The 13,166-nt window shown below is 42.8% G+C and overlaps 1 protein-coding gene across 1 annotated transcript; it reads left to right on the top strand.

Annotated features, from left to right (window-relative positions):
- The first annotated feature begins 9,298 nt into the window (after window positions 1-9,298).
- Window positions 9,299-12,805, top strand: LOC147904540 (uncharacterized). The gene is made up of 3 exons (XM_087387140.1): window positions 9,299-10,320; window positions 10,455-10,574; window positions 10,788-12,805. The coding sequence occupies exons 1-3, from the start codon at window positions 9,754-9,756 to the stop codon at window positions 12,492-12,494; spliced, it is 2,394 nt and encodes a 797-aa protein (XP_087243266.1). The 5' UTR covers window positions 9,299-9,753; the 3' UTR covers window positions 12,495-12,805.
- Window positions 12,806-13,166: the final 361 nt, after the last annotated feature.

Genomic DNA, 13,166 nt, shown 5'->3' with positions numbered 1-13,166 from the left:
GAGCTCATCTACTTGATGACATCAACACGACTTGATATTTGCTATGCCGTAGGGTTGTTGAGTTCGTTTATGGCAAAGCTATGTGTCCACCATTGGAATCGAGTGAAAAAAATTTTCAAATACCTTAGTGGGATAGCCAATAATAGGTTGGCATATAAAAAAGAGAGCTCATATGTAGAACCATAGCTTGTGGGGTTCTATGATGTAGATTGGGGAGGAGGCCCCAAATGCAAGTTTATTTCAAAGTACACATTCTTGACAAATGCTCATTTTTATCATGGTCTAGCAAGAAGCAAGCAACCATGGCAATATCTACAGTAGAGGGTGAGTTTGTATCTCTTGCATAGTATGATGTGAAGCAATATGGCTTTGAAGGCTCTTGGAGGATCTTGGTGTAGTTTGGAAGATCCTTATCTTTGTGATAATCAAAGTGTCATTGCCTTGGCAAAGAATCAAAAAGATCGTGAGAGATCAGCATCTACAACCGTTTCATATGACATCACATGGAGGAAGGAATTTTTAGCTAGTTTATGTTTTCTTTGAGGACCAAGCAGCAGAGTTATTTACCGAACCCTTCCTCTTGAGTAGTTTGAAAAGCTCAAATCCTATCTCTTTGTGACATAGAGACCATCTAATGATGGGGGAGTGTTGAAGTATGGGTCGTTTTCCTAGTCATTATCCATGTACATATGTTGTCACATATATTCAGATGTTTTATAGATGGATAGATGATTAGGAGGATACAGGACTCTAGAAGGGATCCTAAGTCATTGTGTGAATAGTCCTTATGGACATAGGGCAACCCTAATGTAGGGTACAATATATATTGTTTATGTTCATTTTTTTAATATGACAAATAGTGTACATTTTGTATAGCCAATTGTGTGTATTGTCTCTCATTCTCTTTAATGTGCGCATGAAGTATTGGACAATGTGTCATGTTTCACACTATCCATGTGCAGATGGTTAGGTTGAGTAAACAAACAAAGTGCTCAAAAAGATCCTCCATATATCAATCATAAAAAATTATAATGATCATGATCACAAGTTGGATGCAACGCTTTGGGCATACCACCGCATATTCGACGTCACAATGATGCACACCTAGTTCTAACTCACTTTTGGTCTTGAAGTAGTGGTACTAGTGGAATTCCTTATGCCAAGTCTATGAGCAATAATGCAGCACACAAATGCCCAAGAAGAAGCCATTGCAAAATGGCTAGCAAATTGTCCAAAATCAGGATGAGGGCATCTTGGACAAAGCATAATCCAAAGGAGGAGGAAAGCATGGCATGATTACCACATCAAGAAACAAGCATTCAAGGATGGAGTTCTTGTTCTATTCTATAATTTTTTGTTAGGAGCAATGAAATCAAGCCTATAGCATTGAGAACAGGTTGGACCCTTCCAAATTAAAATATGTTCGGACAATTAATTATGATGTCGAAAGACCTCAAAGGAATTGAACTGCCAAAGCAAATCAATGGAATGATGATCAAGGTGTTTTGGCCTCAAGCCAAATTTGTTCAAGAAATTTTCATAATTGAAGCACTAATGGAACAACAGGCGCCAAACAACGAAGCATTGAATACACAATATAAAGCCAAAAGAGTTGTTACATGTGAAATCAAGATTAACGGGTCGATTCAAATCCATGATTACTAAAGAAGGGAATGACCTCGGAGAATAATGTAGTATTGAAGAGGGTGAATCTTGAATAGGGACAGCCAAGAAGGGGTAGCAACAGCGTTACCACTTGACCATTAATAAATGCTTAATCAAGGGCTAGCCCTAAAGCATATAAAGCTATTACTAGAAGAGAGTTCATTTTTCATAGCATGCAAATATCTTAGAGCTATTTATTAATCCTCTCCATAGCCACCCAAGCACGTCCCCATCATCTTCTACAAGAAATGATAGTGACAAAGTCAAAGATGTTCAAAGCAAAGAAACCTATGGGGCTAGAGTTTATATATATATATATATATATATATATAAAGGGCATTGAGATTGCTAAACTCAAAGTATATCAAAGTGCAAAAGATGTTCACTGACGTGGCATGGTTTCTTGAACAAGGGTACTTCACACAAGTAAGGTGCACGACCCCAAATCCAATCACCAAAAACTATAATGATCGAGATCACAAGTTGCATGCAATGCTTTGGGCATACCATTGCACATTCAAAGTCACAATGATGGACACCTAGTTATAACTCACTTTTGGTCTTGAAGTAGTGGTACTAGTGGAATTCTTATGCCAAGTCTTCAAGAAATAATGTAGCACACAAATGGCCAAGAAGAAGCCATTGCAAAATGGCTAGACAAATTGTCCAAGATCGCCAAAATCAGGATGCAAGCATCGTGGACAAAGCATAATCTAAAGGACGAGTGATCACCACATCAAGAAACAAGCATTCAAGGATGGCATTCTTGTCCTACTCTACAATTGTTTGTTAGGAGCAATAAAATCGAGCCTACAACATTGAGAATGGGTTGGACCCTTCCAAATTAAAAGATGTTTGGACAATGAAGTATGATGTCGGAACAGTGGGGTAGTTACACGAGAACCTTCCACCAAGCCCATCCAATCACCATCGAAAGTCACCATACTCAAGGTAGCACCTGTGATGTTGCCCTGACCTACTCTTGCTATCAAATCAAAGGACACAGTACCACAAGAACCTGCTGCCCCGGCTTCGGGTACATCCACACAAGAACCAGTGTTCCGTGTTTTGAGGGAGGTCCATCAAAGTGAATGCCATAGCCTTGATACACACTTGACAACCAAGATGATGCACAAATGTAGCACATGCTCTACCTGGCTGATGAAGATATATGCTATTGTTCGGCATACAACTTCATTGCATTCTACATAATCGACCCTTCATTAGGTAGGCGATCATCAAGTCTAGGTTTAGGTAAGTCTGTATGGTAGGCATATCACCCACATGCACTAGCAGCTCACAAGTCCTTGATATTCACAATGCACCCACCCAAATTCACCATCAGCATTAGGCTGACCTCACAAGTCTGTGCATCCCCAAGTTTGTATGCCATGTTTTCTCTCCTGGGCAACACCCTCAACATGTGGCAGCCCCTCAACAACTCTGATACCTGTCAACTGGTACTCCGTCACCTTACTACCATCCTACCAGATCGTTGCCATACTGCTAACCCGCTGACCGGTGGCATACAATCATCCCATTGGATTGTCGCCATACTACTAACCCACCAACCACTGTGACTGGTGCCATATAGTCATCCTACTGGATTGTCATCATCCTTCCATCTTATCGGATCGTTGCCATACTACTAACCCATCGATCGGTGCCATACAGTCATCCCTCGTTCTTGTCGCCGTCCTTCCATCTCGACAGATCGTCGCCATAACGCTATCCCCCCAGTCGGTGGGATACTAAAAACTATAGAAGGACCCCTTATCCCCCTAGATCATCGCCTTAGCAAAAACAACCAAAATCTATCAGTTTTCTGCCAAAATTCCATAGTTTTTTGCCCCTTCCACACTGCCCACTAGCCTTCATTTGAATGTCCTCTACCTCTTCCTCCTCCATAGACTCATTTGTTACCCGCATGTCCTTCTTCCCAATGGATCCCAAAAATGAATTATTCAAACTCGAAAAGAAACTCGGTCTCCACTACCCAAATCCAACACCTATCAATCCATTTCCCATCAGCCCATCTGAGTCCCAGAGCACGCCCTCAGGATCAATCATGATACTATTTGACATACCTGCAACCAAACTACAAACCAAGGAGGAGATAATTAATCAACAGACCTCTCAAGAGCCATCAGCAATGGCTACCACCCTACCTTCTCTATCATCCATGAAGCACACACCAGCTTCAGCATAGGGAGAATACAAAGTCGTAAAGACACTGACACACTCTCCACTCAGTAAAGCCTGGCTCCAGCAACTAAACGTATGTGCCATCCACTCCAAATACGTGTATGAGGGTAGGATTATACCCTCAAGTACCACAACGCGGCTGCATACCAAGCGCCGAAGGGTTTATCTTAGATCCCAAACATTGAAACAATTCCACCTTTGTGAGAGTAGCCTGATGTATAAACTGATGGACTGTAGCACTCATTCCTAGCACAACCGTTGAAGATGTAGTACATATGTTTGCATGGAATATAAGTTGTCATATTTACTTCACGTTCAGTAAGGTCAGGGCATGTACAGGATGGGAACTCTACAATTGTGACTCCCCTTGAAATTGACCCAGGAGTCTGTAAATGGAAAACATGAATCTCATGTGGGGTAATGATATCCTCCTTCATAATCTCTACATTTGCTACCATTGCTTTCTCAATCCTATCTTTGAACTCCTTACTCAATTTTGATCTCCATCTTACCACCTTTCCATCACAAATCCTTGCCCAAGCATGACTTTGTGTGTTGTTTCTATGTGGGATTGAAGGTTGCCCAATGATGGAACTACCTATACCATCCTCAAGGAAAAATCCAACTTTTATCAATTCAACTCTCTATTACATTGTCACAGAGGAACCCCTAGCAATCTTACACACTCCAGTATTAGTTCCTGGCACTCCTTGAATAGAGCAATCAACATTCCATGTATGGGTAACTGCTTTATTGGAGAACCAAACTACCTGTTCTATGATGCCATTGGGATGTTGTGTTCTACCCTTGAAGCATGGAGCTGGGACTCCTTCTATAAACCTCCTACCCCAACTCATTAATCATAGCTCCACACCATCTACGCACATCTGCCAAGTATCCAAAGCATGTGACTACATTTGTCCTTCGAATTGCCCACATTATTAGCATCATGCACATTTGTCTCTTTGCAGACCTTATGCTCAATACCTCCATGCACACGAGTATGTCTTCTTTTCCCTACTTCTCGGTTTGCTGTCACTATTATATATTCAAGCCGATGACTATCCACATCATGCTCCCCAATAGGCAATCCTAGACCTCTCTTTCTTCTTACACTCATAGGCTCTGTCATCGGTCTATTCATCTTAGGAGAGTTTATGCCAGCCTCCTCAAGGACAGCATCTGTTAAATCCACAAGCTTATTTCTGTGTGCTTTACTTGAACCACCTTGCAAATTCCTTTTTCACAACACATCTAGATCGGGCCCAGTCCCCAAGTGTTATCCCAACATGCAGGCATAGTAATGGGTACTCTACAAAACACTCATTGCTACATCAGATCTTGAAGCTTCATAAAATGAAACATATATTTCCCAATCCATGGGCCACTCTAATGCTAGAATGCTTGTTTTGAGATAGATTCACTGTAGGAACAAAGCCTGCATTTTCATATTGTGTCAAGAACATCCCTCCCCATTGACTAACACGGATGTCCCAAAATGCCATCCAAAGTTGCAGCTCTAGTAGTTCATCATCCTTATCATGAGCAGGGGACCAAAACTTGATTATCTTCTTCTTACATTCATCTGAAGCTATTTCTGATGTCCCAAAATGCCATCCAAAGTTGCAGCTCTGGTAGTTCATCATCCTTAACATGAGCAGGGGACCAAAACTTGATTATCTTCTTTTTACATTCATCCGAATCTATTTCTAATATTACACTCTGCCAATTTCTACATAGAAGTTTATGCTCCTCTTGAAACTGAGGTCAAATGCATTGTCTTGTGTGTTCCACCATGCTCATCTCCCAATGGAAAATGCATGTTCTCTCTTTCCCTTCCATTTTATTATAGGACCCACCATTGTACACTCTCCTCAAGGCCAACCAATTTGCACTAGCACTATCTGACATGAACCCTTGAAACTCTGGTTTCTCAAAACCATTCTTCTACATTTGCTCATTCAACATCATCTAGAATTGTACCTATGCATCTATATTTTGAAATTTGAACTCGGATGTCATAATAGTCAGAAGCTCGCGCACAAAAGGATCATACAATACACATGAGTTGCCATAGTAACCCAGCATATAACCTGATGTATGTGGTCAAAATGCACCCACATATTACCAAGACTCCCTCGTGGCTTCATTCTGTTGACAAGATCCACACTCGAGGTAGAACCAATAGTAGACATCTAAAAAATGTGAGGCTGGTTTTCATCTTGTACTTGTCCTAGAAAAAGTATAATTTGAATGAAAGGATATCTAAATCTATTCTTCAAAGCCAAAATTGCATCCCCATTGCATCTAGCCCCTCTTTTCTTGCACATTGAATAGACCTTTGAAGGCAGCTTCGATGACACAATGGAGTGAGTGTTTCAAGAACATCATGTAGCTTTGTCCCATCCAATCCTTCATTTTGAACACCCTCCTCAACAAGCAACATATTCATCAACAAATATCGAGTCACTCCCATCTCTATTTTTTTACACGAGGCATATGGAGCTAGCTTTGCTCGCATTATTACCATCTCCTCTACTTTCTTGGTTTGCAGTCTTGATGCTCCAAGCTCCACTGGATGATTAGTGTACCCATATGAATTGCACATCTCTTGTTTTTTCACAATCATGGGGAAGGCAGTAGTAGTAAGTAAATGCACTGCATGTGGCAACACACTCAAGATTCTTTCCATAGTGCTTATAGACTATATGGCTTGATTGGCTAGTGGGAGATTTGGGGATTCATACAGGTATACCGACATTGCATAGTGATTCCATGAGTGCTATTTAGCTAGCATCCTTAATTGTGTTAGTTAGATAAATTCCTATATGGTATGGTTGGCGTAAGCATGTTATAATTAAATGTTTCAATAAAAGTCACTCACTCAATCTCACATGGTGCTTAGATATCCTCTTGCTCCCTCCCTCATGAGTCACCATGGCATCCGCATCACAACGTGAGGTCAGGTACCATTTCATCAGGGAGGTACTTGAGGACAACCACATAGAGCTTGTCAAGGTTCATACAGATGATAACCGTGCAGATATGCTAATGAAGAGTCTACCTAGTCAGTGGTTTGAGTATTGTCATGTATTGATGGGACTTGGTCCGTTTGTCAATTGGTTGTTCTCCCTTAAAGACACATTAGCCTTTAAGTGGGAGGTTGTGGGGGTTAAAGGCCACTGTGCCTTAACCCCGGTTATATACAATACTCAAACACACACATATATATGGATGACATAGAAGATTAGGGTGTTCAGCACCCACCAAAACTTGTGTGGCTCTCATCTGGCTCTCCCTCTCTCTCAGCCTCTTATGTTTCGCTTCTGTTGAGAGCACTCTCATATATGTATAAGCAAAGAGGGAATGATAATATTATGCCTTTGTGACAAACTAAATTAGTATGAGTTGATAGCGAACGGAATGCAAGTATGTGGAGGGTACTACATTTAGAGTACATTAATTGCAAGGCTTGAGGAGATGGGTGAGACTATAAATACTTGGTGACACTACTATGGAGCCGACACCTAGTATGGGTATGGCAAGTCTTATTGAAAACGAGCACCACCGGTTAATGGAGTTGTAGCATTGTGGGCTAAGGGCTTGGGGGCCTAAGGAAAGTCTCACATACCTGGGTGTGTCAAGGTCCTAGTATCTCCTCCACTCTCTCATTAGTTATAGGGGAGGGAGTCCACAATTGAGGTGGCATCGAATACATAAGGTGTGGGGGATAGAGTTCTCCATGCGGTGTGTATGGGTGTAAGTGCATCACATAGAAAAAACTGGCTCTCTTTTTTTTTTTTTAAGTAGATATTCTCCTCCAAATGGTAGTTTCATGAATGTGGGATGTTTGCATTAGCAAATCACACAAAATTGATGCACGACAAGTCCATTAGCAAATCATACCAAAATTGATGCAATGCAATCACCAAATCCAAGCATAATCAAAATGCAATAGAGGACCTATATTGGATAGTGTCTTATATCTAATCAAAACATTTAATGAAGATGTATACAATTGGGGTACGATTTAATGAAGGCATAAGATTGGGGTGTGATTTTATCTTATCACTTACTTGAAACTAAAACTCAAAACCATTTTAACAGTTGCTTGCACATATCATATGGTTTTTTCGTAGAGTTATTGCCTCAAACTTTGCATAGTGAAATCCATTCAATTATTTGTGAAGGAGGTATGGTAGGAGGAGACTTCACCAAGTAGGTGTGTAAACTCTTCCTCAAATGAAATCTTTGTGAATGACAGTATTTAACTTTAAGACATGATTTTGAAGTTTGTGCTTTTGGAAGACTCTTTTGTACATTTTGTATGAAGCTCTTGTCAAATTTTACTGTACTTAAATTTTTTTTGAAGTAAAAATTTTGGAGTTTGACAATCCATTACTTAATCTTATAGTAGTTAAAATAATATTATGCGTTCGGTACATGATTTTCTTGTCATACATCGCAATTTATGGTTTGCGAAGTGATCAAGGTTATAAGTATGGATGGACATATAAATAACCGAAGCACACGGGTATTTTCTACGTGTTAATATTATTAAAGAGGGTTAGCATGAGGAGGATTTCACAACATTGTGATATTGACTTACTCAATGAGTTGAACCACAAGCCATGGAGGGAAAGAGGTATGGTGCTTATTGAGGTTTACAATCAATGGATAGAATGGAGGACATGATACTTGCAAGAGGTGGACATGTGATGAGAGGAGTGGATAGTTGAGCGGGGCATGAGCATTGAAAGAAGGAGGTGGGCCATGATAGACTATGATAAGACTAGGGGAGAGAATTGTGCTTCTAGTAGAGTTGACACTTGTAATGAGAGTTGGAGTACTTCTTGATGGGTTGAGCCTAGAGTGGGGTAGCTCATGCATAGGTCCTGAGTCTGTGAGACAGAGATGGGCATTGGGATTTGGCCTTGCTAGTTTAGCAAGGGGGATCGTGATTCGTGCTTGCAATGGCTCCACCAGGCCATGGTAGATTATAATTGGAGTAGGGGGAGATAATTGTGCTTGCGGTAGAGTTGATTTGTTGTGATAAAAGCCAGAGGGCTTCTTGATGGGTCGAGCCTAGAGTGGGGGTAGCTCACGTATCGGTGTCCTGAGTTTGAGAAAGAGATGGGCATTGTGAATTCGGCCTTGCGAGTGAGGAAGCCAAGGGGGATTTGGCACTCCACGAGCACGAGCAGGTGGAAGCTCAGAGGGAGTTGGACCCAAAAGCCAAGGGCGATTGCGAGTTGCTAGCGAGGGCCATAAAGGAAGGGGGGTTGGGAAGGCGACACGTGGCAAGGAGGGTGGGGGGTCACATGGACAGCATAAATGTAAAGGAATAATTGGTTTAAATATTCAATAAGGGGATTATGAATTCGTCTTCTTTCCCGTCTATGGTACATTAGTGGTTTGGCTATCTGGCTATGGCGGATTGAGCTTCAAGAACTCTGGCTATGGCGGATTGCAGCTTCAAGAGCTCTGTCTATGGCTTCTTTCCCGTAGCTCCATCGCCCCTTTGGTATCCTTCGCAACTTTGAACCCCCAAGGCTTGCCTTCCTTCCATTGCAGTGCGCTTCAACGAACCAGCATCGATTGAATCGCGCTCGATCCTCCTCTTGGTAAGATCCGTGATTGGTTTGCCGATCCCTGACCACCCCCGACGGAGCGATGGTGCGGTGTGCCGGTGCTGTTGTGGGCCGTGATTCGTTCAGAACACCCCGGGCGGCGTAACTCGACGTGCTTCTGTTGCGCCTTTCCTGAAAAACAATCTGGGGCTCCCGAATTGGATTTGTTTGGGATCCCCTGCCTGAAAAACCATCTGGGGCTCCAGACCTGGATGTAGAACCTCTGCTTTCGCTGTCCGTTTTTGGCTCCGCCATGCCTCGCAAGCAGCGCCTGAAATCCGTGGAGCGAGAAGTAGGACATGCAGGCGCAATTGTCAAAGCGGGAGAGGAAGTCCAAGAAGATAATGACGCCGCAGCTCGTAGCAGGAGGATTCGCAAGGGGCTGCAAAGCAGAATAGCGAGAGCCCCCCCTGTTAGCAGCAGCTTACGGGGGCCCTCCTCCATGGCCAACTACCCTCTGTATTCGTCTTCAGGTCTTCCTCTCAAGCGTGCCTTCCTCGTAAGGCGACGCCAAGGTCCGAGCACCCCCGTCCCAAGCTGGAAGGGAATCGATAATGGTTTCTCTGATGCTATTGCTACTGTGCCTGGGGAGCAGCCGCAGCATCCCGGAAAGGTTGCAGTTTCTGCGAGGAGACTGGCAGCCGCTCTTTGGGAGATAGAGGAAGTACCATTCTGTAGAACTGGGGGGACTATGTTTCAAGGGACGCAGCATCAGGAACAGCTCCTACATGATAGGAGTTCGGGGCACGGGCAATTTCTCTCACCAGCTCCCAGCCATGTCAGCCAAAGATCGCAGGGAAGGCTATCGATGCAGCGTAAGGTGTGTAACTGTTTGAACACTCCATCGCAACAGTGGATGTAGCGTGATCGACGGGTCTGATGTATTTCATCCGATTAGCGGCCGTTTTTATAGAGGTCTGATGAGCAGCCCGTTTTGTTCTTGATAAAAAACAGCCACCTCATTCCCGCGAACAAGCTGAAGGTGCACGTTCTCAAGTGCTTAGACTAATGAAAAGAAATTCTGGACTCAGTACTGCACACAGTACAGACGCCCCCAATGCAAAAATGCATGAGGTATATTAGGCAATGTGATCGTCTTAATACCATTAAATGTGCTTTGAAATCAATTAGTTGCACTTTTATTGCCAGCTTTGCCCACTTCATTAGCTTTGCCCACTTCATTTTGGCTGCAGTGGGTGACCCTCCTTTATGTTGGCATGTCCTCTCTTCGTCGTACTTGGTAATTTGCACTTACTAGCCATGGTTTGTGTTATATACGTGGGTTAGATTGAAGCTGCCGGAGCAGTTGGCACTCCCACCGGCTCTCTTCTTGACACAAAGGCTATTACAAGTTACTTGGCTTATGGACAGACAACTACAAGTGAAGTTATGGAGGTGCTTGATCGCATCTGGAATCTGGAGGAGCAGCATAGATCTAGCGTTGCATTGGTTTCTAAACTTCATGCAGAGTTGGATCATAATTGTAGGCAAGTGGAAGAGCTTATGCTTCTTGAAAAGTCCCATCGCAAGGCAGTTGAGAACATGAAAAATGGAATAGCTGAAGAGAGGGCTTTGTGGCGGGAGCAACAAGAAGAGAATATCAAACTCGCTGTTCGTTCCCTCAAAGAGGAACTTGAAGATGAAAGAAAAGCAAAACGTAGGCTTGAACTGCTTCATAGAAGGGTAGCAAAAGAGCTTCGTGAGGTTAAGCAAGCTTTGGGAAAAGCTCAGCAAAACCTTGAGAGGGAAAGAAAAGCCCGAGAATTAATGGAAGATGTGTGTGATGAGCTAGCCAAAGAGATTGGGGATGATAAGGCAAGAGTAGGGGAGTTGAAACATGAATCTGTGAAAGTTAAGGAAGAGGTGGAGGAAGAGCGAAAAATGCTTCAGATGGCTGAGATCTGGCGAGAAGAAAGGGTTCAGATGAAGTTGATGGAGGCAAAGTTGGAATTGGAACAGAGAAATACAGCTCTTGATAAGCTAAGAAGTGAGCTGGAAGCTTTTCTCAAAGCCAAAAGAGCAAGTGATTTGGAGGATGAGGGGAATCTTTTTTCACCTGATGCAAGGCAGGATATGCGCAGGCACTCCGTGGATGCAGTCATCGGTCGAAACGCGGCTGGTTCCTTTCATCCGAAGGAAGGTAGAGTCGTAGGTCAACGTTCAATTGATTCACTTCATGTCATTGAAGTCAGGCAAAGGGCTCAGAAGATGCATGGCCCTGATGATGATGGCTCAGGTGATGAGGATGATCTGCACTCCATTGAGCTAAACAATGGATCTTTTAGGAAATCTGGACATCAATTGTTTCTCCAGCAAGAGAATGAGAACAGGGGTATGTCTACCGATCAAAATGTTCCAAATATGCATAAGCTAAAGCAGTGGCAATCAGGAAAACCTCAGGGCCTTGAGCGAACAAGGAGCAGCTCATTTGATTTGGGAGTAATAGTGGACGAGAGGGGAGAGAAAGAGATTCGTGGGGCCCGCATACAGGGTTCCCAATGGATAGAACGAAGCATTGAAAGAGGTGAGATGAGGGAGTGGAGGCATGATCATTGGGTTCCTGGAGAACGGAAAGAGCAGACTGGTAATTCGTGGCAAAATGAGTCAGAAGGGCAAATCACCGTCAGTTCTAAATTGATGGGAAAGAACATGAAAGGGTATATTGAAAGCTTTGCCACTGTTGGAGGCACTCCTGAAAGCGCTGGACCTTACCAAAAGGAAAATACAAGACTAGATATATCTGGAAGCAATGGTGCCTGGCCGCATCGAGCTGTAGAGAGCCCTAAAGGTTTGCATGCATTTTCATGGTTTTCTTCAAAATCGAGTCCAGTATGTCAGTGGAAAGATGACCACGGAAGTCCACATAAAAAAAGGGGAGGCAAATTTTCAAGTGAGCCATTAAAAGGTTTCAAGGATAATAGCCTGAAAGCAAAGCTTTTGGAAGCCAGGTTAGAGGGACAGCAAGCGCGACTGAGAGCTGGAAAGAAATTGTAATCTATATGTCTGTTGCTGATGTCCATTTGTTCTGATTTGACAGGGAAACTTGAGCACCAATCGATTTGATTGGGTCTGTATTTTAGAGAGGATAAACTGTGTTTGTGTAGTACTGTGACTGCTATGGAAAGCACTAGCAAATGTGTCACACCATTGTTAATACAGGGCAGTTTGCCTGAGAACACAAATTAACAATGAGAGCCTATCAACCAAATGTGAATAAATAGCAATCTGTGATCCATCCAATGCATCGTCAAACAATGCTGAGGTTGGTCTGGCCAAAAAATGATGGCTACTGTTGAAGACTTTTATTACACAGCACACATCACTTTTCAGTATATCTATCTCCTTAGGTCGGGAAAAAATCAACTTTTGCAAATGCAGTTGCATGCCAGGATTTTTCAGATTTTAGACTCTATCCTTTTTAGTGTGAGAGCTTAATTGCATGCGGGATGGTTCTTGTCTTTTTAAAACAGCGGGAACAGGAAACTGTAGAGAATATACAAGAACGAGAGACTTCCACAAGCTCTATCCCTCCCTTACATCAGACTATTGCATGAAAGGGTTCTTATAACTCTTCATGTCAATGATTATGTGCACACAAGAGAATACAAGAGGTACACTCAGATATGGAAATGCAGACCTGCCAAAATTTCGAACTGAAGCTCCTCA

Source organism: Dipteris shenzhenensis, chromosome 2 (genome assembly GCF_047967505.1).
Source record: "Dipteris shenzhenensis isolate YYH24624 ecotype China chromosome 2, Dip_SZ_1.0, whole genome shotgun sequence".
Classification (NCBI taxonomy): domain Eukaryota; kingdom Viridiplantae; phylum Streptophyta; class Polypodiopsida; order Gleicheniales; family Dipteridaceae; genus Dipteris; species Dipteris shenzhenensis.
The sequence above is the reverse complement of the archived record's forward strand: the minus strand, read 5'-3'. Positions and strand labels throughout refer to the sequence as shown.

What these genes read in the sequence shown, in the direction of transcription:
- LOC147904540 (XM_087387140.1), top strand. Translation starts at nt 9,754, where the DNA reads ATGCCTCGCAAGCAGCGCCTGAAATCCGTGGAGCGAGAAGTAGGACAT. An exon ending in GGCTATCGATGCAGCGTAAG is followed by an intron (nt 10,321 to 10,454) that starts GTGTGTAACTGT and finishes GATAAAAAACAG; the next exon opens with CCACCTCATTCCCGCGAACA. An exon ending in CCAATGCAAAAATGCATGAG is followed by an intron (nt 10,575 to 10,787) that starts GTATATTAGGCA and finishes TACGTGGGTTAG; the next exon opens with ATTGAAGCTGCCGGAGCAGT.